The sequence below is a fragment of the Mytilus trossulus genome, unplaced genomic scaffold (genome assembly GCF_036588685.1).
Source record: "Mytilus trossulus isolate FHL-02 unplaced genomic scaffold, PNRI_Mtr1.1.1.hap1 h1tg000234l__unscaffolded, whole genome shotgun sequence".
Taxonomy (NCBI): domain Eukaryota; kingdom Metazoa; phylum Mollusca; class Bivalvia; order Mytilida; family Mytilidae; genus Mytilus; species Mytilus trossulus.
The window spans coordinates 3,509,519-3,536,944 of record NW_026963315.1 but is presented as its reverse complement, the minus strand read 5'-3'; the positions used below and the strand labels follow the sequence as shown (position 1 = coordinate 3,536,944).

The 27,426-nt window shown below is 32.4% G+C and overlaps 1 protein-coding gene across 1 annotated transcript; it reads left to right on the top strand.

Annotated features, from left to right (window-relative positions):
* Positions 1-3,752: 3,752 nt before the first annotated feature.
* LOC134701253 (CD209 antigen-like protein A) lies at positions 3,753-18,696 on the top strand. The gene is made up of 7 exons (XM_063562381.1): positions 3,753-3,762; positions 8,938-9,252; positions 10,292-10,392; positions 11,510-11,594; positions 12,467-12,597; positions 13,618-13,721; positions 18,615-18,696. Exons 1-7 carry the CDS (start codon positions 3,753-3,755, stop codon positions 18,694-18,696), a joined length of 828 nt encoding a protein of 275 aa, XP_063418451.1.
* The last annotated feature ends 8,730 nt before the right edge of the window (positions 18,697-27,426 follow it).

Here is a 27,426-nt window from a genome sequence, read left to right as displayed (position 1 = left end):
AGTTCAATCGATAATAGGTGTAAAAGAAACCGTAATTGAAGTCCCGCATTTTAATTTTAGAAACAAATAACGTGAAGTTTTGTTGATTTATCGTTACAATAAAGAAACATCATATATGTCAGATGAATTTTAATGTAGACTTTCATAAAAATAATCTTGATTTAACATATTCGTGTGTAAGATTTTGAAAATCTTATTGAGTCAAACTGAATAGGTTGATTGATTTTTGGTTGCTTGCTTAACGCCCAGTGGCAAATATTTCATGCATGTTCAGAACGATAAACACTGAATAGGAAATCATACTGTGACCGACATGTATTTAAATTCGTCTTCGTGTCAGTTCTTAACTTTTTTAAATTTATGTATACCTTTTATTCTCTCAAATGATCAACTAAAATGATAATCCTATATTCTATTGAATAACATTAACGTAACTCACGAAAGGGTCGGGTGCGGAGGGAATATAACTATATCCTGATTATCTTTTAATAAAACGTATTGCTATTCGAAAGACAATCTTTCTGAATTTTTCATTCGATTCAATTAAAATTGTTAAAAAAATAACCACTTTTCCGCGATAGAAATAACATAACAAATAAGAAAAAAAAACATATCCCTTCCCCCTTTTCCATAAGCTAAGTGGTACAATAAATAACTTACAATGTGTCTTGTATTTGTCATACACCGTTATCGGATGGTAACAATACATGTATTTATGTTCTAATTCACTTGTTCAAACGAACATAAAGTATTTATGTGCACATCGCTACTTATTTTCTAAAACCTTCAAACCCAAACTGTATACTATATATTTTGTAATAAAATAAAGAAAAACATTTCTGATTTTGTCCAGCACGGTGACCATGTCCATTTCATTAAACATTTATTAATACAAACTAAATCATCATTAATTTTCATTGTCCACCAAAATACTGGATTCACTGAATGCAAATGCGTAACGTCCACTAAATAAAAAATTTCATGGTACACTGTCCTTACAGAATATCTAAAAATAAACAAATATCATAATTAATACACAATCATCCAATTGATCTCTGAACTACATAACAATTCTACACTACTGTAAATATGTCTACACTGTCGTAGTAATCAACGTAGTGGTCACCGCCTAACCTCGATAACTGAAAAACGTGCTCCTTTACTTATATACTTCCAGCGAAATCTAAACCGGTTCTTACAAAAGGTACTACGCGTCTAAAAATAACTCCGCGTAGAGCACATAAATATATGTCTTACTTCATTCAGTTACAGTAATATTTTTATTGTGTATGGATAACAATTTTTAAAAGGTTTATATCTAAATAATTTGGTGAGTTTTATTTCACATTTTAAATGAGCCGCAGGGCGTATTAAAACCTGAACGCATTAGAAAGGAATATCCCACTTTAGTGTTATCAATAAAATAGGATACTAAATTTTACAAATCTTTATAAATTTAATATTTTTTGACGGTATATAAGTCAGATAATGCATATTTTAAGGTTTTTCTTGTCGTAGAACACACCGATGGGTGTCAGGATTGTTCAAAGAAAGACCTCCCTCCGGTCGGTCTTCCATTTCATCAATCCTGACACCCCTCGGTGTGTTCTACGACATTAACAACTATAGGTCACCGTACGGCCTTCAACAATGAGCAAAACCCATACCGCATAGTTAGCTATAACAGGTCCCGATAAGACAATGTAAAACAATTCAAACGAGAAAACTAACGGCCTTATATACATTGTATATAGTTCTTTAAAATCCAAAATGATGACAATTTTATTCATAAGATCAGGGCAGGTCGAAATTTTTCGACAAAAAGACGACTAACATGTTCAAACATTGACTTTCTATTATCTTAATCAACATTGGAGGAACAACTAAATATGCAGAGAGCAAACAATAAATTATAGCTGATATTTTACAATGATATATGTCAGGGGCATTTTCTCTATTAGAACAGAACTCCCTTTAGTGATGTACATGTATTCAGAGGATGCGAATAAGAATACTTCTAAAAATATTTTGAAACAAAAACTACCAAGTAAAATGTAGGTATAAACTAAAATTTACCTACCTATACTTTTATCTAAAAATATTTCAAATAAAGTCAGCATAGATAAGTAGTCGGGCAATACAAAGTTAAATAAAAGAAAGCATTTATTAAAAAAATGTATTGAAGAATTTTTCCAATATTTAATTAAGTTATCATTGAATACCGTAGTACTGTGGTCTCCGGGTACTCGTGGTGACTCATATATACAAATATGAATGTATAGGTTTACGCTCAAACTAAATGTGTCTTTTCTTGGGCATCTGTATGAATCCTCCCTTTTTCGACATTAATGAAACAATTACTAAAAATTATCATTCATAACAAATTTTTCTAATGCTGTACGAAGGATATTAAGAACTGAAGCAACAATGAAGGATCTTAAATAATGTATCATTCTGAAAACATTATCAATTGTAAACCACTGAATCACAGTTATCAAAACTTTTTTACTTTATTCAAAATAAAATATATACTAGATGTACCGTCAAACATATAACAGAGTTCATCTTTATTAAGTCAACACCTATCCTAGTCCCGTTGTGATGATAATAAGGCACATAAAAAAATCTCATATCAAAGGTAACTTATATCATAAGGTCACTACAGTCTTATTTTTCCCAAATGATGACCTTTGCATGCTGGTTTAACTAAATAAGAATTTATGTCACAATAAAAAAAAAAATAACACAATTAACACAAGTTTCTTGCATCATATATAAAAAAAAAAGAATAGGTGAAATGATTGCCCATGAGACAACTCTTCACAAGAGACTAAAATGGCACAGAAATCAAAATCTAAAGGTGCCAATCCGCTGTAATTTTTGTATCTGTATTGTCATTTATGCAAGTACTTAAGCGGGACAAAAATGATGAACTGATATTAAAGATATAACCAGGATTCATTGATGCACGTACAAATATGTAAGCTTGGGTAGAGTATACTATTTGGGAAAGCATTTAAATCTAAACAGAATTTATAAGTTTTAAAGGGTTTAACTAGTGTAGCAAGTATTTAAACAGACAAAAAACTTATTCGAAAAAGGAACATACATCGAAATAACCGTTATAATATTTTCTGAACAGTGCAAAGAAAGTAGCATCGTCTTCTAACTTCACAACCTTATTCAGACTTTTTATAACGCTCTGAAAAAGATAGTTTTAATGTTTAAGAAACATAAACATCGAATGTCGAGAACATCTTTTTTGTGTGTGGACGTGTTGGTTTGCCAAGGGATGTCAGGTGTGTTATTTATCTTTAAATACGAATCCAAAATTAATTGTGCCAAATAAATTTCAATTGAAGCGTTAAAGCAAATGATTCACATTAAAATGAAACAAGCTTAGTACTTGCTTCAACAAAATCTTTAGAGTTTAGTTTTACTGAAATCGATGGTCAAATGTTTCGTTTTCGCAGTTTTAGTTTCTAGAGTTTATATTATTTCGTCAATGATATACTAACGTTTTCCTAAATGTAATAACGACTAAGAACAGAACTTATTTCATCAAACGTCATAGGTCTAAAATAAACGACAATGAAGAATGATGATTATGAGTCCAGGAAACATGTCATCTTTGATTTGTAGCTATAGTGAGGGCGTAAAGTGTCACGTTTTTATCAAAATTTGACGAAGATCCCTAGAAAAGGACTAGAGCGTTAGCAAGACCTTTAATATTTTAAAATCTTTATTAAATTATGGCTAGAGGTAGATAACTTATATGCAATAGCCACCAAAGAAGAATTTGCAATACTCTTGAATATTTATTAACTATATATTTAAATGATAAGCAAGCACTTTAAGTGTATACGTATCGAAGACAAAAAAGCTTTTATAAATTCCACTGTATTGCTAAAGGTAATATTAACTTGGAATACATAAGGATTCACTGGTATATTTAGGTGATTCTGACATAGAACATAACGGAATTTAAAAAAGGACTTGTAAACAATTACATTTCAATAAAGCTCATATTGAATTATGGGGGTTTCTTCGGTACATTTTAAATTGAAATATCTTATATATTCAGAAAGCAGGGTACCGTTTCAAAAGCCTTCGTACGTATACGTGTCATCGTAAGCCTAGCTGCGAAACCGTAGCTCTTAATTCCTTATGTCATTTTTTACTATTTGAATGCGGACCGTAAAAATGTTGTTTTATCTCAAAATTTATCATCGAATAATATATCAGCACATACATTTTACCAAAAAGCAAGTTATTTTTTTCTGCAACATACGGGTATTTTCGTGTAAATACTAAACAGATAATTAAAAGGAGCAGTCTAACATAGTTTCATGATTAAAACGATTTTTATTGACTACAATTGACTGTATTCGTTTGTGAAATGTTCTACACGATGTCATTGCACAACAAAAAATACAATGTGTGAATTTCGTTGTGCATGTATAAGAATTTGATGCGACCGTCAAGTAAGTGATATGTTTAGCTAGCTATGAAACCATATAAAATCCACTATTTTCTACATAAAAAATACCTTTACCAAGTCAGGTATAACAATTGTTGTCCATTCATTTAATGTGTTTGATGTTTTAAGCTTTTTATTTTGGCATTTGATTAGGGAATTTCCTTTTTGAATTTTCTTCGGAGTTCAGTATTTCACATTTTAGTATACTGTTGTTTATCGTTTGGTCGGGTTTCCTTTTTATCATTGCGTTGTCTGTTTGTTAACGACTTAAGAGTATAAATATCATGTTAGTATCTTCATCCTGTCTTATAATCTATAAACATGTTGTCAAGTTTCACTTTTAAACACAGTTGTACATTATTATATCAAAATATGAATACACTCAAATGTATTTACTAAGAGTTCGAAAAGAATTACTTCCCTTTGCCCACAAAAGCCTGTTATTTTCTACTTCTGATTTTTATCCCGCTGTACATTTTTCTTATTTTATTGAGTATGGTTACAGAAGATATTAGTTTGTTAATTGCATGTACCTGTAAACGTAAAAAACACACCTATGTCAAAAGTACTTAAATATTGGATTTCACATTTTGGGATTTAGCGTTCCTTGACAATTTTGCATGCAAGTAAGTATCAACCTCAGGATCTGGAGTTCATTTGTTGTCGTTGTTTCATGTCTGTCATTTTCATTTCACGTTTTCATTTTTGTTCGGGGCCTTCAATAACTGACCATACAGTATTGGATTTTTTTCATTGTTAAAAAAAGCCGTACGGCTGTTTTCATCGCTTTCAGCCACTTCATTTGAACTTTGATGGAAACTAGTTTCATTGGCAATAATACCAGATCTCCTTATTTTTGAATTTTATATTGTGAAAATGTTCATTGCTGAATACTACTTTCGTGTGTAACCAATGCACGTATCTATCAGATTATGCTGTATTGTTTTTGTAGATAAAACAATTTTGCGTCATTTGTGTTTTATTTACTTTTTAGGGCAAATGGAAAAGCTATTTCAGTCAAAGAGATTTGATAACTGTATCTGTGCATCCACTGCTTATAGAACCTGCAAGGTTTGCATGCGATAAGCAAGACATATCTGATACGGAATCGTCTAAACCAGTTAATTGTATGCAGTTGCAAGTTCGTTGATTCAATCAATACCGAATTTTAACTTTAGTCTACTTATTAATAGTTATTTATCATATTAAGATTAATATACCAAGTTATTAGCTATGGCATTTGTAACAGATCGTTTGATTTGCAAAATACTTGAAAGAAAATATTCGTAAATTGACACAAATTTCTAGACTCATAAGTGTATTATGTGCTGCTAAATTTTTTAAACCATCGAATTTTATGAGTACAAAAAAGACTGAAACAATCTGAATAACTATTTGGTTCAAATATACTTTCCGATGAAAATCTGACATTAACGTTTTGAAATAAGCATTGTTTTCTTATCTCTACCATTTTAAATCAATGTTGGAATCAATTGACAATTGATAAAAGACAAATACCTATTCTGACATCAGGCTTGGACTTCTTTTAAAAAGAGTTTTACTGTGCGTATTGTTGAGTTTTTGATTCAATATTAGTTTGCGGTAAAGGGGTAACATGTTTGCGCCTGTCCCTAGACAGAAGACTCTGGCTTTTATAAGTCTTGTATGGTTTTTCTTTTAATGTTAATTCATTTATTTGTTTTAGAGTTAAGTTAAGCTTGTTATCACTTTAGTTTGAAATTGTTTTAAACGAGCTTTAAGTAACTCAATGTAACTGCGGGAGTACTCTAAGACTTTTTTTTTCTTTGTTTTGTTCAAAATGTTGTTGTGCTTCGTGTCGATCTTATAAACCAAGCATTTTCTACTTTATTTTTACTTGTTTGCTTTTAGTTTTTCTACTCAACCACATACAAAAGGAATTGGTTAGGATATAACATGAAATGGATCAAATCAAACCTTTCTGCATTGATAATGTGGTCCAATCCAAACCTTTCGGCATTGATAATGTGGTCCAATCAAACCTTTCGGCATTGATAGTGTGGTCCAATCCAAACCTTTTGGCATTGATAGTGTGATCCAATCCAAACCTTTTGGCATTGATAATGTGGTCCAATCCAAACCTTTCGCCATTGATAGTGTGGTCCAATCCAAACTTTTCGGCATTGATAATGTGGTCCAATCCAAACCTATCGGCATTGAAAGTGTGGTCCAATCCAAACCTTTCGGCATTGATAATGTGGTTTAATCCACACCTTTCGGCATTGATAATGTGGTCCAATCCAAACCTTTCGGCATTGATAGTGTGGTCCAATCCAAACCTTTCGGCATTGATAGTGTGGTCCAATCAAATGATCAGAAATAAGCATCAATTTCGGAAAAACGTTAAGTTAAAGGTTCGACATACGGCGAATTTAAAAAAAAAAAAGGATTAAAGGACTTCTTAAAATTGACAAACATGTGATAAGCATTTTCGTCCTTTCGGATTTTTTTTCATGGCAATGTGAGTTTTTTTTCGACTTACGAGTTTAAATATCCCTTTTGATATCTTTCGTCTCTTTTTTCCTTAATATTTTAATATTTTACTATATTTTGTTCGTCATTTGTCACTTATTACTAATATTGATAGAAGCAGGATTCTGTTTCGAAAAAGCGAATAGCGTGACCCGTAGATTCAGTAGTAAAGGTTCAAAGATATATACGCACACCTACTATTCTGTGTGTCTATATAAACAAAATGGGCTATCAAAAAGATAAGACATTGGCGATGACCTAGTTCTGGAATCATTGAATACTAATTCTACTATATATTGGTGAGTACTGTTATAAATGTACTTCGCGTTAACCATAATTTTTTGTGTGTGCTTTTAAACAGTTCATATGCTTTGCGTAACGAACTTTTTTTCTTGAGCTTACCCAATGAATACATAAGTGAGGAAATATATCTGCCAGTGAGACAATTATCTGTAAAAGAATAAAAGACAAAAACGTTGACACATACATGTCACACTACAGACTTCATCAATAAGCAACTCCGTATCCGAAAACGAACGATTTTAAACTGCAGATGGAATACTGCTGAAAAAGGCTGTATTTTCATTACAAACTTTAAGGCATATTTTTTATCAAATCTCTTACCTTTTCTCCACAATCTGGAGCTGGTTTAGAGATGGAGATATAAGTTTTATTTTTTTTATCTTTCTCTTCATGCATAAAAAAAGAACTGGTTCTAAAGTTTGCCTTACTTGTAGAATTCGTAAAAAACAAGATATCACGTTCCATGTTTTACGAACGTAAAGCACGTAAATTTAAATAGAACTTAATGATTCATGATCAATACCAATAAAGTAACATTTTTCTAAAAATGTTTTCTATATTTTACTGATAAATGGATATTTCTTTGCGGTAAACATTTAGTTAGAAGAGTGTCAATCATTATTTTATTTCTATTATTTAGACAACATCCTATTATTTTACAATAACCTGAAAATCTGCAAGTTTTTCTTTTGTTTGTGCATGTGTATTGTACATTTCCACATTAATACTCAATGTATTTCTTTCAATAGCTACAGAAACTTGTGTTATTTGCTTTTTCAGGTCCTTAAAGTACATGAACATGTATTTTCTCTCAGTCTTTCGTGCTTTATTATTTACGATATTGTACCACCAATGTCCTGTAGTTGTATACTCTCAAAGTAAGTTTTGAACATAAACAATGACTTTGCTTAATACATATACGCTAATGTCAACTGCTCCTTTTTCAATGAGCAATATTAGCAATGACCATGATATAACTTGTCCTGATGAGAAAACCACTTGTCAAAATTTAAAACTTGCTTAAGATATTTCTGTACTTTATGAACACAAATTATTTTTATTATGTTAAGTTTTGCATTTCCACGATGTAATACCCAAAAGGTTCCCAAATGTAAGCAACATTGCCCATATTAATTCTTGGAGCGATACTATTCTTTTTTAAAATCATCGTTTGCGTATGAATACAGAGTATGTTGTTTTTTTCACCAACAACAATTTCTCTCAAATGTATAAGTGGCTAAACACAAAACAAACTAGCTATATATTGTCTTGCTTTTCTTGTTTTTCTTGCTTTTCTTGTTTTTCTTATTTGTTTAAACATCAATGATATATAAGATGTATCGTCGTATGTTGTCTTCAGACGTCGTTGGCTGTCGTTGTCGAAGTCTTCTTTACACAACTCGACGGAACCTATTAGGCAAATTGGAACATAGTCATTGTAGTACATTTCATCTTGTTTAACAAACTTGTCCCATCTATTAACCAAAAGTGCCTACACAAACAACAATAGACAAGCAAGACAAGATTAATAAATAAGTTAGCTCTGCTATATTTAATCGTTGATTCTTCAAAGAAGTTAAGAATTTAAATGATGTTTAAGAGATTTCCCTTATAAAACAAAATATTTGCATTTGTTATTTCAGCTTTAACACTGACTGTTGAAGCTTCTCCATTGAAATGCGGAAATGAGGTGACATTAAAATGTTTATACTCTGGGCCAATACCATGTTGTTCATCCTCTTCAAGGGTTTGGAGACGTGATGGAACACACATTATGAGTGATGGTGTTCAAGTTGTTAATACAAAAAAATACGAAGAGAGAGTTAATGCTGCAGGCCATTATTTTGAATTGAAAATATTCAACCTTGAGGAGTCAGATTTCGGTAAAGTATTTCAGTGTCAGTATGGTTTCTCAACCAGCAATTCCGTTACTTTAACAAAGGATATTACTCATGGACGTAAGTATTGATGTTATGTTAACCAAACAAGATTTTCAAGCTACTTGTTTAAGGACATCATTGATGTTTAGCATTCAAATTTAAATTTTAGGTTGTATAATCCTCGATAGCTGGGAAGACAGTTATATAACTTTACTCTGTACTCGGAATTCAAACATGACACAATATGTGCTCCATATAATAAATTTAATGTGTTGATCGGTTGAAATCTAAGTTTGAGTACGATCGAAATGTTTATGGTCGCAAGGCCTTATCATGATCCCATTTTTATTGATACATGTATGTTAACATATTTGTTTTTTTCATATTTTTATATAAATGAGGCCGTTAGTTTTTCTCGTTTGAATTGTTTTACATTGTCTTATCGGGGCCTTTTATGGCTGACTATGCGGTATGGGCTTTGGTCATTGTTGAAGGCCGTACGGTGATCTATTGGTGTTAATGTCTGTGTCATGTTGGTCTCTTGTGGACAGTTATCTCATTGGCAGTCATATCACATCTTCTTTTTTTATATAGTCAACTTTTAAGTTCAGTCTGTGGTTAAATTTTGCTCACTTTATCTAGTTCTTACAAGCCATGTGAACGTTTGCCATCAGTAAATATAAAGTTCAGCACCATTAGATCTACAAATTGACAAATGGTTTTGCCAATTTTTCAAAAATAATATACTTGATAATGTATCTTTTGTTTTAATTTCACACCGCAAAGGCAGCTGCTTTATTCAAGGAACGTATGACGTCACTACTACTTTTTTCCGGTTCCATTTGGCATCAATACAATCAGAACTGTCATATGCCATCAATTTAAACGAAATACACAACAAAAAATCGAAAAAAATATAGACTAAGCAATATGAATTTTGATAATGAATAACGATAACTTTTGAAAAATAAAAAAAACTTTAACTTTAAACCATGAATAACTATAACTTTGAATGATGAATACAGACAACGTTGACCTTGAACTGTGCATAATAATAACCTGTAACCATAAATGACGATATGAAGACTGATATTCAGCTGTGATTTCATTTTTTCAGATAGCCTTTGTGACTTGTGTCCATCGAACTGGACAAGGTTTGCTGATTCCTGTTACTATCCCAGCACTCATATGCAAGTTCATTACTTTCACACTGCAGCGGTAAATCATATTTTTAACTAATAAAATCCACAAATGATATTTTAGCAATGCCAATCAGCCAAAGACGGAGCACCAAGTTTATCGATTGGTTGCATCGATTGTGTCAGATATTCTGAAAATAGCCATGCAATATATATTAGCAGTTTTCAGTCAATTTTCAAAAATGCAGTTGATCATGTATATGATTATTTCTACACGAATCAAATTTGTCAAAAAATACACTGGATAATATAACACGATAATATTACCTTATATGATAGTATGGAATGGGGTCCTACATTCTGTTATCTGAGTTGGTTTTTTTACCCATTATTCAATTATCCTTGAAAATATGTATTGCTACAAAATGCAGTCTTTATCAATGATAAATGTATACCAGACATTTGCCTTTTCGATAGTCAGAATATTTTTACCAAATTCTTTAATTTTTGCAGTTATATTATATATTTTAGCAGCTTATTATTCTCATCTTTGTAAACCAATCCACACCCTGTTATATACATCTTATCGATAAGACCGGCTGACCCGACCGCTTGAACTTTTGACGCAAACAATAATCACTTTTCCAGTGTGGCGTCAGATATTTTGTTTTATGACGTCAAAATTTTACGGGAACCTGTGTGATATCCAGTAATGGCGAGCAAATAGCGATACGGTATATTATATCGCTAAAGTAAAACTGACTAGTTCTTTTAAAGACTCTGTGTTTATATGCCGTTTTTTAATGATTTCCTTTGTTTGGTACAGTATTGTTTTTACCAAAGATTTGGGAATGCTTAAGTCAACAATTACAGTTCTTAATGTTCGCAATACTTAAATCGTCGGCCACTAGTGTCAACCTATTATTCGTACCATTATTTATGACGGTGACATGTATATGCGTCTTAAAGTTCCCTACCCATCTGATAAAATCAAAGCATTTTCTATTTTGCACAGTGTTGATAAGCTTTATTTTTCTTCCACTTTTTTTACTGCTACTTTTTCAGGACACAATTCCAACAGTCTTTTTCGCCATCGGTACTTGGGTTGTCTAGATGAATGCCAATGAATGCAACATGGTGTAAATTGTTATTTCATAATTTTCCATGGATTTTTTGCAATGCCTTTATAATTCCAGATATTTTGTAATGGACAGAACTCGAACTTGGTGGAAATTAATTCCCAAGAGGAACAGTTATTTATGCAAAAATTGATCAACAAAAGTAAGATATATGTATAAAGGCAACAGTAGTAAACTGCTGTTAATAGATCATAGATCAATTGAGAGAAAACAAATTCGGGTTCCCAACTTAAAATAATGTTAATAAAATATAGGAAGTGTTGTCTTGAATACAGATGAATGTGTCTTTCCTGTTGTTAATTCTCCTCTTCTTTTGGTGACGTTATGTTGCAAACGTTCCTTAAACAGCATTAGTAAATTTTGACAAAATTGACATCCTACGGTAAAAAAATCACAAAAAGATCGAAGTACAAAATTCTTTTTTGAAACCCAAAATCCGTCAACTACGATAATCGTGCTACACATTTGTATGACCACAAGGCATGAAGTTTATGACCAGAGTGTTGTAGATAAATGCTACTCCATTCAAATAAGTCGTGAGCTTTCGAATAAATTTATATTCCCAATCCTCCAAAAAATAATATGTTCAGAAAAATATACCTCTATAGACATGATAGAGAAGCAACGAAAACCAACAACAGTTTATGGTTTTCATAAATGTATATACAATATCACGAAACCAATTGTTTTTGTTTGGGGGATATTAGTGATGCTTAAAAGCTTTGTTGTTTCCATACTATATCACGTTTTAAAATAAGACTTTTCACCAGGGTTGTACTTACTCAACCGACACAATAGGTGCTACAAGATGAGCTTATAATTTCCGCGCACCTGATCTAATTCTTGTTTTTGGTTGGGTTCATCTTGCTCAGTCTGTATTCTATGTTTTGTTTTAAGTACTGTTTTGTTTTGTTTTTTAGCCTTGGCGTTGTGAAGTTTAGTTTTGTCTTAGAAGTTTGAATGTTCCTTTGGTATGCATTGGCTTATTAGTAATAATACTGATATCATTTTTAGCTAATTCATTACATGACTTTTGGATTGGTGCTAACGACATTGATCACGAAGGTATTTGGAAGTGGAGTGGTTCTAACAATGTATTGAATTACAGCCACTGGTGTGCTGGAGAACCAAACAATGCACTACAGGTATGCCCTGTTCACTTGTATTTTGTCCATCTGATGAGTTAAGCATTTTCCAACTGATTTTATATTTCTATCTTATGTTGTACTGTTAGACCACTGTCCCAGGTAAGGGAGAAGGTTCGGATCTCGCTAACATGTTTACCCCCGCCACGTTATGTATGTGTATGTCTGTCCCAAGTCAGGAGCCTGTAATTCAGTGGTTGTCGTTTGTTTATGTTCTGCATATTTGTTTTTCGTTCATTTCTTTATATAAATAAGGCCGTTAGTTTCCCCGTTTGAATTGTTTTACATTGACATCTCGAGACCTTTTATAGCTGACTATATATGCGGTATGGGCTTTGCTCATTGTTAAAGGCCGTACGCTGACGTTTATTTGTTAATTTCTGTGTCATTTTGGTCTCTTGTAGACAGATGTCTCATTGGAAATCAAACCACATCTTCTTTTGTATAAGAAATCAAGTTCAGTGAAACTTGTCTAAACCGAACCTCTTCGGGACTTTTGATTTTGTTTTCAGTTTTGGCAGAAGTTCTGTTTAATGAGATAAAATTTGATATGATTGGAATAATACGTATGTATGGTTTCAACAAGTTGTCATTTTATGCAAAAGCTCGAACTGACAGGTTTCACTATACATTCATTTTCCTTGACAGTAATTTTACGTCCGAAATTGTGCAATTACGTCTCGGTTGGATTATTCTTCTTCGTAACTAATAGATAATCATTTGTAAGAAATTGTGGTATGAGTGCCAATGAGACAGCTCTTCATTCAAGTCACTAAATGTTAACTAAAACATGATAGATCAAAGTACAGTCTTTAACACGGAGCCATTACTCACTACAAACAGTTAGCTATAAAAGGCCCCTAAAATGTTAAATTATCCTAACGAGACTGACGGTCATGCCGGTCTCATCTATCTAAAAACCAGAAACGAGAAACACATGTTTACCACGACAACTACTGAACATTAGGGTCCTGACCTAGAAAGGTGCAAATAATCGCTGGTTTCTTTCTTTTTCTTTAGGGTGAAGATTGTGCAGCTCTAAATGTCAACAAAATTCCAGGAAAAAATTTCTGCTGGAATGATTACAGTTGCAAAAGTAATCATAACTTTGTATGTGAGAAAAGGTAAAATCTAAATAAACATAAGTAACAATTATCAGGTTGATCAGAAGATCAAAAATCTTTCAGACTGTGCATGTTGTGTCGGGCAGCTAATATTTTACAATATCAATATGCAGACAACCTGATTACAATTTGCAAAACCAGTATTGTATATAAGGCAGAAAACCAACATATCAAAGTACTTGAACGTCACAAGAGGTTTCAAACGGAAAAGCGTCGAGAAGGAATTAAATCTAATATAAGTATGAAGTAATGTCATTGCAAAACAAAATCCGTGAGTCTTAAACATATACTAGTATCTTAGTTGTTTAAAAACACTATTCTTATTCGAATAAGAATTATTTCTATAATATATAGATATAGGAAGATGTGGTGTGAGTGCCAATGAGACAACTCTCCATCCAAATAACAATTTAAAAATTAAACCATTATAGGTTAAAGTACGGCCTTCAACACGGAGCCTTGGCTCACACCGAACAACAAGCTATAAAGGGCCCCAAAATTACTAGTGTAAAACCATTCAAACGGGAAAACCAACGGTCTAATCTATATAAACAAAACGAGAAACGAGAAACACGTATATATTACATAGACAAACGACAACTACTGTACATCAGATTCCTGACTTAGGACAGGTGCAAACATTTGCAGCGGGATTAAACGTTTTAATGGGCCCAAACCTTCTCCCTTTTTCTGAAACAATAGCATAACATCACAACATATAAAAACATACGATAAAATATCAATTAGCAGACTTAACTCAATCAAAAAACGTATGATTACACAAAGAACGAATAAATTTGATCTGCGATATCTGAATACAAATGCACAGTTAATTAAATATTAGAGACAAACAGTCATGACCAAAAGGCTATCAAACAAATTCAAACACACTGAGAAATATTTAACCAATCAATGTTCACTTTAGAAAAAAAACGGTTTTTTATAATCTTGAAGTTTCTACAAATGTTGTAAGAACAAGTGAAAAATTAAAGATATTACAAATAATCAAAGCTGGTATACAGCCAAGATCCATATAAATAAAAAATGACAAAAAAGCATTATAAACAGTATCAACAGGTCGAATTAACAAGAAAATACGATTTGAGAGTACTCGCAGTTACTGACAGCTAGTTAAAAGCCAAAACCAATTAATAGTAAAAAATCATGCATCAGAGACTAAAATCGACTAAAACACATCACAGGGATTTAGTATTTTAACGTCATTAATAGTCAAAGAAGACATGACTTGTGCAATGCCAAAAATAAATGTATCGACAGGTAGTAGTATAGTGCAGAGCGACTTCTATAGAAATAAAAGTTAACGTGGCTGTGTCCCCTATACATCTCGCCTCAAAAGATAATGAAATTTAGTTATGTTTTAATTTGCTAATGACAAAATCAATATTAGTGCCAATGTGAACTATATTCAGAGATTTAATTACAATATTGGTACGATAACCCTTACTTATAAGTTTGTTTAAAGGTTCGATGAGTTTACAAGGATCACATAGTGATTTCCTCGCTTTAAGTACAATATTACCATAAAATTTAGGATGAGAAATACCATCTTTAATAAGCTTTCTACAGGTATAGCCAAATTTACTAATCAAATCTTTGTATCTATGAAAGAATTTAGTAAAAGTTTTAAGTAATTTATGGTATCGAAATCCCTGACACAACAATTTACCAGTGATGCATTGATTACGTTCGTTAAAATCTATGACATCAGAACACACACGGGCAAACCGAACGAGTTGCGATATATAAACACCGTATGATGGAGCCAAAGGCACATCGCCGTCTAAAAAAGGAAAATTAACAATAGGAAATGAAAAATCGTCTCTTTTGTCGTAAATTTTAGTGTGAAGTTTCCCGTTTGAAATTGAAATGTCTAAATCTAGAAAAGGACAACTGCTGCTGTTTATGTTAGATTTAGTTAAAGTAAGTTCGTTTGGGTAAATTTCTGAAGTATATTTAGAGAACTCTGGATTATTCAACGAAAAAATATCATCCAGATAACGGTAGGTATTTTTGAATGTATCAACCAAATGTAACAATGATGGGTCTTTACTGAGTTTGGTCATAAACTGAGATTCATAGCAATATAGAAATAAATCTGCTATTAAAGGGGCACAATTGGTGCCCATAGGAATACCTACTACCTGACGATACACTTTATCGCCGAAACGTACATAAATGTTATCAAGCAGAAAGTTTAAAGCTTCAATCATATCCTCACATTTCCAGTAAGTGTATCTAGCATACTTTCCTTTTTCGTTACAGAAAAAGGCCTTAAACGAGTTACAGCAAATAAAATTACAATGAGATTTTTCGAAAGACCATTTTATCAAATACAAAAACTTTTTCTTTATAAGATTGTGTGGAAGTGTAGTGTACAAAGTAGAAAAATCATAACTGTCAACAGAATTGTAAGGACCATTGAAAGCATGTATTTTATCTAAAACCTCTAAAGAATTTTTAACACTCCAAAAATAATTAATACCATTATTTTCATAAGCTTTATTACAAAAGTTAATAACCAGTTCTTTGATAGTAGTAAGTGAGGTGGTTAGAAGCACTGATAGATTAGTAGTAGAACACTTACTCGAAGCGGAGATGAAACGGAATTTAAATGGTTTTTTGTGTAATTTCGGTAACCAGTACATGGTAGGGACTTTCAAATGTTCGGAAGATGCTTTAAGCTGGGCAGTGGCAGTGGTATGCTTGTTAACGATTTGACTCTCTGTGGTGCGCACTGACCTGAATGTAGAGGAATTTATTATTTCGTTTTGAAGAACTTTCGTGTAGTATATGCGTCACACCACCACTACATTATTTGCTGCCTTGTCTGCCGGTACGAACACAAACCGCTCTGCGAGTACCTTGAGTTTGTTTTTTATTCTAGAAATGGGTATATCATGGTTCCTATTATTAATTTCAGAATTGTTTTCTAAATGAGATATTCGAATATCAACAGTATTCATAATTTTATTCAAATAACTGTCTAAAGATTTTTTATCGGATTTTTATATATTTTAGAAATTTAAGATTACATGGTTACTAATACCGCAGTTCAACTAGGCCATGATCGATCTAAGATCTGTGAAAAATGCAAATTATGACGATCGTAGTGCGATCATATAGATCGCATTGAGGTCGTATATATAGATCGCAATGAGGTTGTATCACGGTCGTGATGAGGCCAACTTTAAACATGTTCAAAACCATCGTGGTACGGTCGTGAGAAGCGTAGTGAGAGCCCAGTCAGGTCTTGGTAAAATCGCAAAGGTCGCTGTTACATCGTAGCGAGAGCTTAACAAAAGCATGATTCTGTTTGGAGAGAGTGCTAAGATCTCACAGCGACGTTATTTCGACCTCACTACGACCATCATGTTCTCATCGCGACTCAACTACGCTTCTACTATGACTATACCACGTTCACACCGCGCTGTTCAAGACCAAAGTACAATTGTAGCACGCTATTCGTACGACTTGAATACGTTCATACAACGACCATAATGCTCATTGCCATTTTTACATCAAATATATAAAAAAAAATGTCTAGGTTTTGTTTGTCTGTTTTTAATTTTAACGTCTTGATTTTTTCCTCTCGCGGCTCACCATGCTCGACAGAGCTGTGTCCTCCCTGCTATCGTTCATTAAAACACCGTCATTTGAGCTTAATGGACCATCAAAAGGTTGTTATTTAGGTTAGATTGGTAGGTCCGACATCTCTGTTGGATCAAGATTTGTTACTATCAGAGCTATATCTATCCTTACATCTGTCACGACCAACACGCCCTTGTGTTCTGGCAGATTGTGGTGGTATGACTGTGTTGTTTCCGAGAAATCTACGTATTTATCAGAAATAGAAAGAATGAAACAGTTTTATATGGAAAACTCTATTGTCGTTTTTGCTAAGAACGTAATAAGATACATATATAAAGGTTGAGGATGAACACGGATGCGGCCATTTTTATTTTTGACAAAAACCACCTGAATGAAATTTTTCGGCATATTTGGTAGATTTTTCATATTTCAGCTTGAATCCGTGCGTTTTTATGACTAAATCAGATGAAATCTTGCACATTTACTAATTGATTCAAATAAAATAGACACTTACGGTGGTACCCAACACTTTCACTAAAATTAATTTGGCTCGTTCAATTTTCATAAAATTTTGTCAAAGTATTTACTTTGAGCCTTTAACATGTTTAACAAAATCATAAATATCTAAAAAAATTAGAACCAACCGTTTCGTCAGAAAAATTAAACTGGTTATATAGCAATTTGACAAACACCAATTTTGATCACTGAGAAGCTTTATACATGTATTCCTTTTACAACACAACGTAATTAAAACGTTCGAGTGACTTTACAGATTTAATTCCCTGTAGTGTCAGGTACCACCTTAAGTGTTTAAAAAGTGGTCAAAATCTTTCGTCAGATGAACATGAAATTTGAGGCCAAAATCGGTCCTTACCGAACCTACTCCTTTAACAAATACTAACGGGGAAACAGTATCATTTTTATAGTAGAGGGGTGAAAGATACCAGAGGAAAAGTGAAACTCATAAATCGAAAATAAACTTAAAATAACATGGCCAAAAATGGCTTTCAACCGACCACCATGATTAAAAGTAAAACATATGTACATTTGGTACAAAATTCTAACTACATTTAATATACAAATATTTGTCAAAAACTTTGTTTGAAATATTATAAAGAAATTGCAAAAGTTATATCATTGTTATTCCATGGAAATCGGACTTAACCAAAAAAAGTATAAACTTAAAACCGATATAAACCATACAACATCTTAAATCCCGACAAGTTTCGGTTTAGACAGGTTTTACTGTACTTAGTTATCAATATCGATTTATTTTTATTTCAGTATTTCGGCAGTAAGTTCAACAACCAATGCTTATACTCCATCAACAGGAACACTGGTATGGAGAACAGTCGCAAGAAAATGACTATTCTTGTTCTATACATATAAGTGCACGTTTTTTGTGTTAATATCTTTCTAAATTCCACATTTCCTTCATTTTTTTTGCATTTGGATCCGTCTCAAAATAATAAGGAAACAGTTAGATGGGTAAAGAAATGGAAAAATAAACAATCATTGAGAAAAACAATAAGTCAAGAAACACAAAACGAACCACAAGAAAGAAGTTTATTTTAAAAATACGTCAATTTTTAAGCGTTATTAAAAAGAACCAAAAAGTTTTTTTAAAGCTCATTTTAGAGGATATATTATACATGTGACACAATAATATCAATACATGTACCACTATTCAAATATTATATTATGGCCCATTGGAAAGGGTTGACTATTTTGAATATTCATCGATTCTAGGAGGTCCGACATTGTTTTATTATACCGAACTAAAAGTGGAAGGACCTTTTAAACTCTTACTATAATCTTCAGTAACAAACACAATCTGACGCGAAAATACATTTGTGTTTTAGAATTTCTCGAATTAACAACAAAGGTAATATAGTGATGGCCCTTAAAAGGACCGTTTATAAGAAATATCACCCGATGCTGCACTGCTGGCACTACATTCATGTCCAAAGCTTTATTTTCTCATCTCTCAATGGGCTTCTGGTATAACGTGAACGCAGACATTTTCCTAATTTACGTCTTTGGTGTCATTTTAATGGGAGATAACTTATGTACAAAGCTAGAACCCCAAAAGTTTATTCGCCGGTGAGTAAAAGTGTTATTCACCGCTGGTGTAAATTTTAAGAGTTATTCGTCCCTTGAAATTAAATGAAAATTAACCGAATTATTCCATGTCACGTGATTACGTGTTAATGATTATAGTAAATAATTATAATGCTTCTGACAAATGTTAGATTGGAAAAAGACAAAAATTAAAACGAACAAGTTTTAAGCATTAAGAGCTATGTGTTGAAAGCTTAGATTTGAAAAAAAAAGTTGCTTTATTCGAATTTTTACTTCAAATTGACATCTCAACTGTGGGACTTCATAGATCCGGATCCGGGTCATTAGAATTTGTTGAGCTTTTTGTATACTTCAGAATGAAATTAAATTTGACAAAAAAATTATATGCCGTCGGAAATGTGAGTGTCTCTGTACATGATGATATAAATCACATTTCTACATTCCAAAGGAGGGAAAGTCGAGTTCGACACTGAATCTAGAACTCGTTCACTTGCACTTTTATTGACACAATTTGATTCATTATACAATGTACCACCCATGACATAATTATATATTAAACGATTTCCAACACTTAACCACTTCTTGTTCACTTTCTTATCAGCAGAGCCACAAAGTGTGCAGAGCTTTATATAAATTTATAGTGAAAATAATGTAGTGAAGTAACGATTTACTACCAAGATAATACAGTTATGTACAAACGACTTTTGTATTTAGCTTTTATTACCAATATATTCAGACAAGTAACGGAATGCAGTGACATGTGATTGTCGTAAACAAATGTTTGGCAATCGCACAAGCGACAGTCTACATTTTTTGCTGCAATGAAGAAGACCTTCTCAGTATAGCTATAGTGTATATTGGACAAAATTTTAATTTAAATTTTAAGACGAAATAGGAAAAAAAGGGTGAGCAAACCTTTATCAAACAACTTAATCATGATCATTAGATTGAAAAAGGAAATTTTATAGCTAACATTCGATTTCCAGACAATTAAAATTGATTAAAATAGCATTTATTTGCAAAGTCAGTCAGAAATAAGCGAATGTTGTAATAAACTAACATTGAACAAGAAAGATATATGTAAACTTGAAGGACAATATCATTAAAAAATGAGTGAAATACCATTATCTATAAAAAAAAAAAAAAAAAAGTAAAAAAGTAAAATTAAATTAATAAAAATACTAAACTCCGCGGAAAATTCAAAACGGAAAGTCCCTAATCAAATGGCAAAATAAATTTCTCTATCTTATATTAAGAGACCTCTGCATAAATTAAGTTTCATATGAGTTCAATAAAATGTGTATTGGAAAATTAGGAATTCCTTATTTCCGAGGCACGTTGTAACGGGAATTAATTGTCTTCTCACTTAGTAGTTCGAAGGCGTATAAATTTTTAGGCGGGAAAAGTTATTGTGTTAAATGATAGGTGTATATGTTCCGGACCATATGAGTATTTGGACCATACGCGTATGGTCATGACCATATGTGTATACTCATATGGTCCGACCATACGCGTAAGGTCCGACCGTACGCGTATGGTCGGACAATATGAGTATTATACTCGTTTGGTCATTAACGGGCCGGACCATATGAGTATTTGGACCATATAGGTATTTTTTCAAATATACAATAGAAATAATACAATAAACTTTATCTTAAAAACAAATGTGTTTACAAAAAAAATGTATTAATTTTACATGTCAAAAGCTACATAAACATTAAATATTGATGCCACAGTCAGTTTCATCGCTAATTGTATTCATGTATGCTTTTGTATACTTAGAATGACATGCACACGGTACCATACATGTAGCTTTTCTGTAACTGCTTGTTTTGGCTGCGTGCAGTGATATCGACTCGGACAATTCGTGAGGTGTCAACCGTGTTTTTAAGAAACTCTAGATCTCCAATATCGTAAAATGAATATCACAGATCAATTTAAATCAAGGCAGTGGCTATTTCATGGCTCTTTCAAATGCTAGTTTACCATCTTATAATTAAGATTAAATAGAAGTATAGAAAAAAATTAGAAAAAAATAAAGAAACATACACTTTTTATATTTTACTTATCAAAAATGTTTTAAAAAATATCACGATCTTTTAAAAATATCATGATCCTTGCCGGTGATGTCACCTACTTTAAACAATAAAATTCCTTGTACAATATGTTCATTTAATTTTGGCATATTTTTATAATTGTACTTACAAATAGTAGGTAAATTTAATATTAACTGTGTGAAACTGTTTTTTTTTTTAATAAGTTTTTTTAATATATATAATAAAATGACATTTTAGTGACGTAATAACCAGAAGGGTCACACCTAATGAAGAGTTTAAAAGTATACGTGTTGATTACCCCGACCATATGAGTATGGTCGGACCATATGATTATATATCCATATGGTCATGACCATACGCGTATGGTTCAGATACTCATATGGTCCGGAACATATATATGGTCATTTCTAGCTTTGTCTTACTTGAGTGAACATCAAACATGTGCGTTAAGAAACATTTTTTTTTAAATATTAATTATATATTAGGTATGTTCAAACTAGCATTAAAGATAAAACTTGTTTTTATATACAGGTGGTATGGCTATACAAACGTAATCGGATTTGGTTATTTCAGACTCATTTCTGTCTTCAAATTATTTTCATTTAGCCGCTGTCTTTTGACTGATAGCAGATTATTTGCATTTAAATGTTTTCTTAAATGTTTTTTTAACATTCTTATATCAAGTGCGGTCAAACACTTGGGGTTTCACTTGGCATTGGCAAATGGATACAGGTTTCTAAAAGGTTTTTTTCCTGGACGGCCACGAAACAATTAGATATTAGTAGAAGGCATTATAATTGCCACAATTTTTAATGTGTATTGATGTGACATGTTTGTACATATTTGTTTAATAAAACCGGCAGCTCAGAAAATACACAAGCAACAAGCTATTCGACAAACACACGTTTGTATTTAGTTGTTTATTGGTAGAAGTGTTGCTATGTTTGGAACATAAAGTGTAGAGAAGACTGAACCATTAGCAGTAACAATTAAAATATAGATTGTTATATTCATGTCATGGAGAATTGGTGCAGATTGTATAGATGTCAAGTTCCTTCGGTCAAATTTTGTCTAAGTAATCTCAAAACATCGCTTATGTAACCTCATTGAATCCGTATTCTTGTGACTTTCAGTTAACTTCTCATTTAGATAGAGATTGGTTACTCAGGTAAAAGGCGTCTTCACCTATAAAAGGGAATTGAATATAGACATTGAAATTGAAACAAGGGTAACATCCCAGTCTTATTCATTTCATTACATTATTCGAGGAAATGTTGACACGAATATACTTACGACAATTGGAACATATCATCATCATCTGTGAAACAGATATTTCATAACGGTCAACCAACTCGTGATTTCATCCGTAAATTTTACGAATTGATGATTTTAACCACAGCACTTGGAACGATTGTACTATTAGCTTCCTTAGCTTGTGGGTAGTATCCCTCTGCCAGGAGTCATGTAAGGGAATATAAGCCATGGAATATCGTACCAACTGGGAGATGTGTATTCCGTACGCAGGTGTTGCTTTAATAGTGATACAAAGCAAGAACTACATTTGAACACGATCACATATGTAAGGGTTTTCAAGTAATTGAGTGATTTGATCCCATACGAGTCGCGTTACAATTTAACTGGAATACGATACATATAAAATTTCCGTGTGGGGTTTCAAATAAATTAGAATACGATAATATAAGTGTGAAATGAAAATAATTTGGTGTACGATCACACAGATGCAAATTTGACAAGCCTTCAACAATTTTCGGGTCTCTTTTACATATTTGCAAAAATATTGAAAGCATTTTTGTGAGAAGGTTTTGTTGTTTAGGCCGTAGACTCTGAAATATATTTCAAGACAAGGCATGAAAATACGGATTTTTTGTGTTATTAAAGTTTGCTGTTACAAAATATTAGAAATTATTATGAATAAAGGAATGTATCTACCTCATGCAAATCTCTGATTCCTTTCACGGATTTGGCTATACTTTTTGGACCTTTTGGATTATAGCTCTTCATCTTTTATTTAAGCTTTGGATTTCAAATATTTTGGCCACGAGCATCACTGAAGAGACATGTATTGTCGAAATGCGCATCTGGTGCAAGAAAATTGGTACCGTTAATTTTTTTACTACCACAGTTTTGACTATCGATAATACTTGTCACATCGTTAATCCTGCAAAGTATATTACATAAAATATATGACGTAAGAACTTCAACGAGATATCGGTTGTCTATACATATACTTATATGCTAATTTTAGTATCATTACAGAACAATTATACCGCAAATCGGTTTTATAAGAACAATGATAGTCATTCATATTTCCATAAATAAATAAGATCGTATGAAAAGCAATAACGATCCAAACAAGTATATAATTATTATATTTATATGTTTTAATTCATCAAGTTCATTGTTTTTTAATGATGCTTTAGTCAGATATTGCTATATAGAGGAAATTCTATATCAGTAACTCAATAAGTTTTCAATTCTTCGTATAACGTCTATATAATTTCATTATATGTATATCCAATGATTTGATGACCTGTTTTTGTTGTCTGAAGTACTGATTTTTGATATTGGTTTGTAATGGATGCTCTTCAATTACGTAATGGATTTGGCCTGTTCACTTTTTTTATGCGAGTGTCATTGTTTAGTCTTTTTCTAGACGGAACGCGCCAGTGAAGTGTACCTTTTTTGTCTAATACTTTTCGTGATTTTTCAGTTTATCTTTAAATGTTTAAAAACGAAGGAGCGAAAGATAGCAGAGGGACAGTCAAACTCATGTATCCTCTAACCAATTATAAGTTATGACTTACTTGCTGAACATATTATATATTTAAAAAATAGGATGCGATTATGGTTATCAACCTTTAAAAAATGTGTATGCTGCTATTTGTCGGCAGACTTAGTTTCTATCGTGAAATTTTGATTCTTAAAAGTTCACTTTTGTCAACTTTTTGTCAAAGAGGGACGAAAGATACCAAAGGGACAGTCAAACTCGTAAATCTAAAACAAACTGACAACGCCATGGCTAAAAATAAAAAAGACAAACAGAAAAACAATAGTACACATGACACAACATAGAAAACTAAAGAATAAACAACACGAACCCCACCAAAAACTAGGGGTAATCTCAGGTGCTCCGGAAGGGTAAGCAGATCCTGCTCCACATGCGGCACCCGTCGTGTTGCTTATGTGATTACAAATCCGGTAAATAGTCTAATTCGGTAGGTCAAATTCATGAAAGGGAAGGGGATTGTAGTTATGACGTAAGGAACATATCCGATATCATTTGTGAAATGGTTATTCCATAACGGTCAACCAACTCGTGATGGCGTCCGTAAAATTTACGAAGGGATGATTTCAACTTCACCATTTGGAACTCTTGGTTTAATAGCTTCCTTGTGAGCAGTAACCCTCTATCAAGAAAATCATGATAGGAAATGCGAGCACGGGAATATCGTATCTATTGGGAGATATATACCCCGTATGCAGGTGCTGCTGGAATGTTGCTACTTAGAAATGGAAAGTTCACAATTGGAAAGCTAAAATCATCTCTTTTGTCGTACAGTTTTGTCTTCAACCGACCCTCATTGTCAATTTCTAGATGTAAGTCAAGATATGAAGCCGACTTAACTGTATCTGTAGTATCCTTTATCTCGAATTCGCTGGGATAGATGCGATCCACATAGTCACCAAATTTTGAATTGTTTAGTGAAAGAACGTCATCTATATAGCGGAAAGTAGAGTTAAAGGATATTGCTAACTTCTTATCTTTCTTCCTAAGAAGTTCCTGCATGAAGTCAGCCTCATAATAATAAAGAAACAAGTCAGCAAGTAGAGGGGCACAGTTTGTTCCCATTGGGATGCCGACAGTCTGTTGAAAAACACGTCCTCCGAACGTAACAAATATGTTGTCAATCAAGAAATCAAGCATCTTGATAATATCGGTTTCAGAGAATTTTTTGTTTGAATCAGAATGATTCTTTACAAAGTAGGATGTATCCCTCCCTAAGACAAGATACTTGTATCTACGTTGGCCATTCTTTTTTTATGAAGCAAAGTAATACCAACTCTTTTAATTTGTCTTTTAGTTTGGAATGTGTAATACTTGGGTAAAAAGTAGAAAAGTCAAATGTTTTAATACTGTTACAAGATGAAAGAGAGTTAGATTGTATGTACTCTAAAAGATCTTTGGAATTTTAAAGTATCCACATCTGATTCACGCCACCTCTAGAATAGGCAGTTTCACAATAACTTTGAAGCCCGTCTTTGATTGCTGATAAAATAGATGTTAATAATTTAGAATGGGTTTTCGTGGAGCACTTGGAAGACCCAGCAATATACCATTGTTTGTAAGGACACTTATGTAGTTTAGGTATCCAATACAGTGATGGAAGATCCAGTTCTTTATCTGAAATACCAAAGGAACAAAGAACAGACCTATGATTATCCAGGATTTCCTCTTTGGTAAGTTTCGTGAGGGTATATGTTGGGTTTCCAAGTGAATTGTCAACTTGCCCTCATCACTTTATTCAGAACAAAATTTACATTTGATTTTATTAAGTCATTGTTTCTTTTTTTTTTATCAAATCCTCCAAAACGGTTATGCGTTCAACCACTTGTTTTACTCCATGTATTTTATTCTTAAAAGGGTACGGGTTAAAATTGACAATACAAAATTGAAATTTAAGTAAACACAATCATGATATATAAGAATACACAAAGCGAGACAAATCTGTAACTGAACTCGTAGTTTATTCGTCTACTAACTATGAGATATCAATAGTGAAAGAGGTAATACGATAAATACTATTTATAACGGGTGGTATCAAAATATTAGTTCAACATAAAAGAAATGAATTTACAGAATACCGTATAGCGGATTATTTTGCTTGGTGTAAATTTTCTATTATCTTCTCGGATAAAAAACAATCGCCAAAATAAATTCCGCCAATTAAAAAAGGCACATACAAAAGAACTGATAAAAGTTTTGAATCCGCCAAAATAATAACCGCCAAAACTTTTCGTATACCTTATTCAATAAAAATCGCGAAAATATTCTGAATACGATTGAACACTAATAATTTGAAAACTACAAAAAAATAAGCATGAAGCAGAGAAATAAAACAAAACCTTAATCTGAACGCTTACTAAAAGCATTTTTGTAAGATATGTTTAGCAATACATAGATTAGTTAATTGACGTATTCTGTTTTATTTATTTTTGTTAACATACATATACATGGCAGTAAACTGTTTTCGGATAATAAAAAACCTGATGCCTGAATTCAAGGATTATTGAATTAACAAATCAATTTATCAAGTGTCCATCAATCATTCAATAAAATATATTTCCTCAAAATATTAAATTTGCAAACAGAATGCACAATATAACAGAACAGTTGGCCAGCAATTGCAACATTTTACTCAATGCAGTAGTAAGGTGTGTTAAGCCAGCATGTTTAAATTAGAAAATCAGAAAATTGAAATAGGAATCCATCAATTAGATTTATTGTTACTGATCAGATTGACTCGCTAATCATTTTCCAATTTGAACTAATCAAAGCAGGCTCGCTAAAAGTAAACGACTCAATCGATTATAGTCACCGAGGGTGTTGAGGGTACCAATATAGAAATTCTTTTTTACCTCAGTGCTCTTCAACTTCGTACTTTATTTTGGTCTTTTTGGATTCGAGCATCACTGATGAGTCTTTTGAAGTCGAAACGTGCGTCTGGCGTAAATACAAAATGTATTCCTGTTTTTTATGATGAGTTTATTAACGTGAGTTAGTGGGGATGGTATGATCCGACTGATGTGATTGAGGTTCTTTGCATGAAATGATACATGTTAATGATTGAACAGTTTCACCGTTAATATGTCATCACGTTCGTAATCCTTAGTTTATTGTTGATTTCTTAATGGTTTGGTTTTTTTTGTGCTGTGGT

Coding starts and splice junctions, on each gene's coding strand:
- LOC134701253 (XM_063562381.1), top strand. Junction 11,595..12,466: donor GCAAAAATTGATCAACAAAA/GTAAGATATATG, acceptor TATCATTTTTAG/CTAATTCATTACATGACTTT. Junction 12,598..13,617: donor AACCAAACAATGCACTACAG/GTATGCCCTGTT, acceptor CTTTTTCTTTAG/GGTGAAGATTGTGCAGCTCT.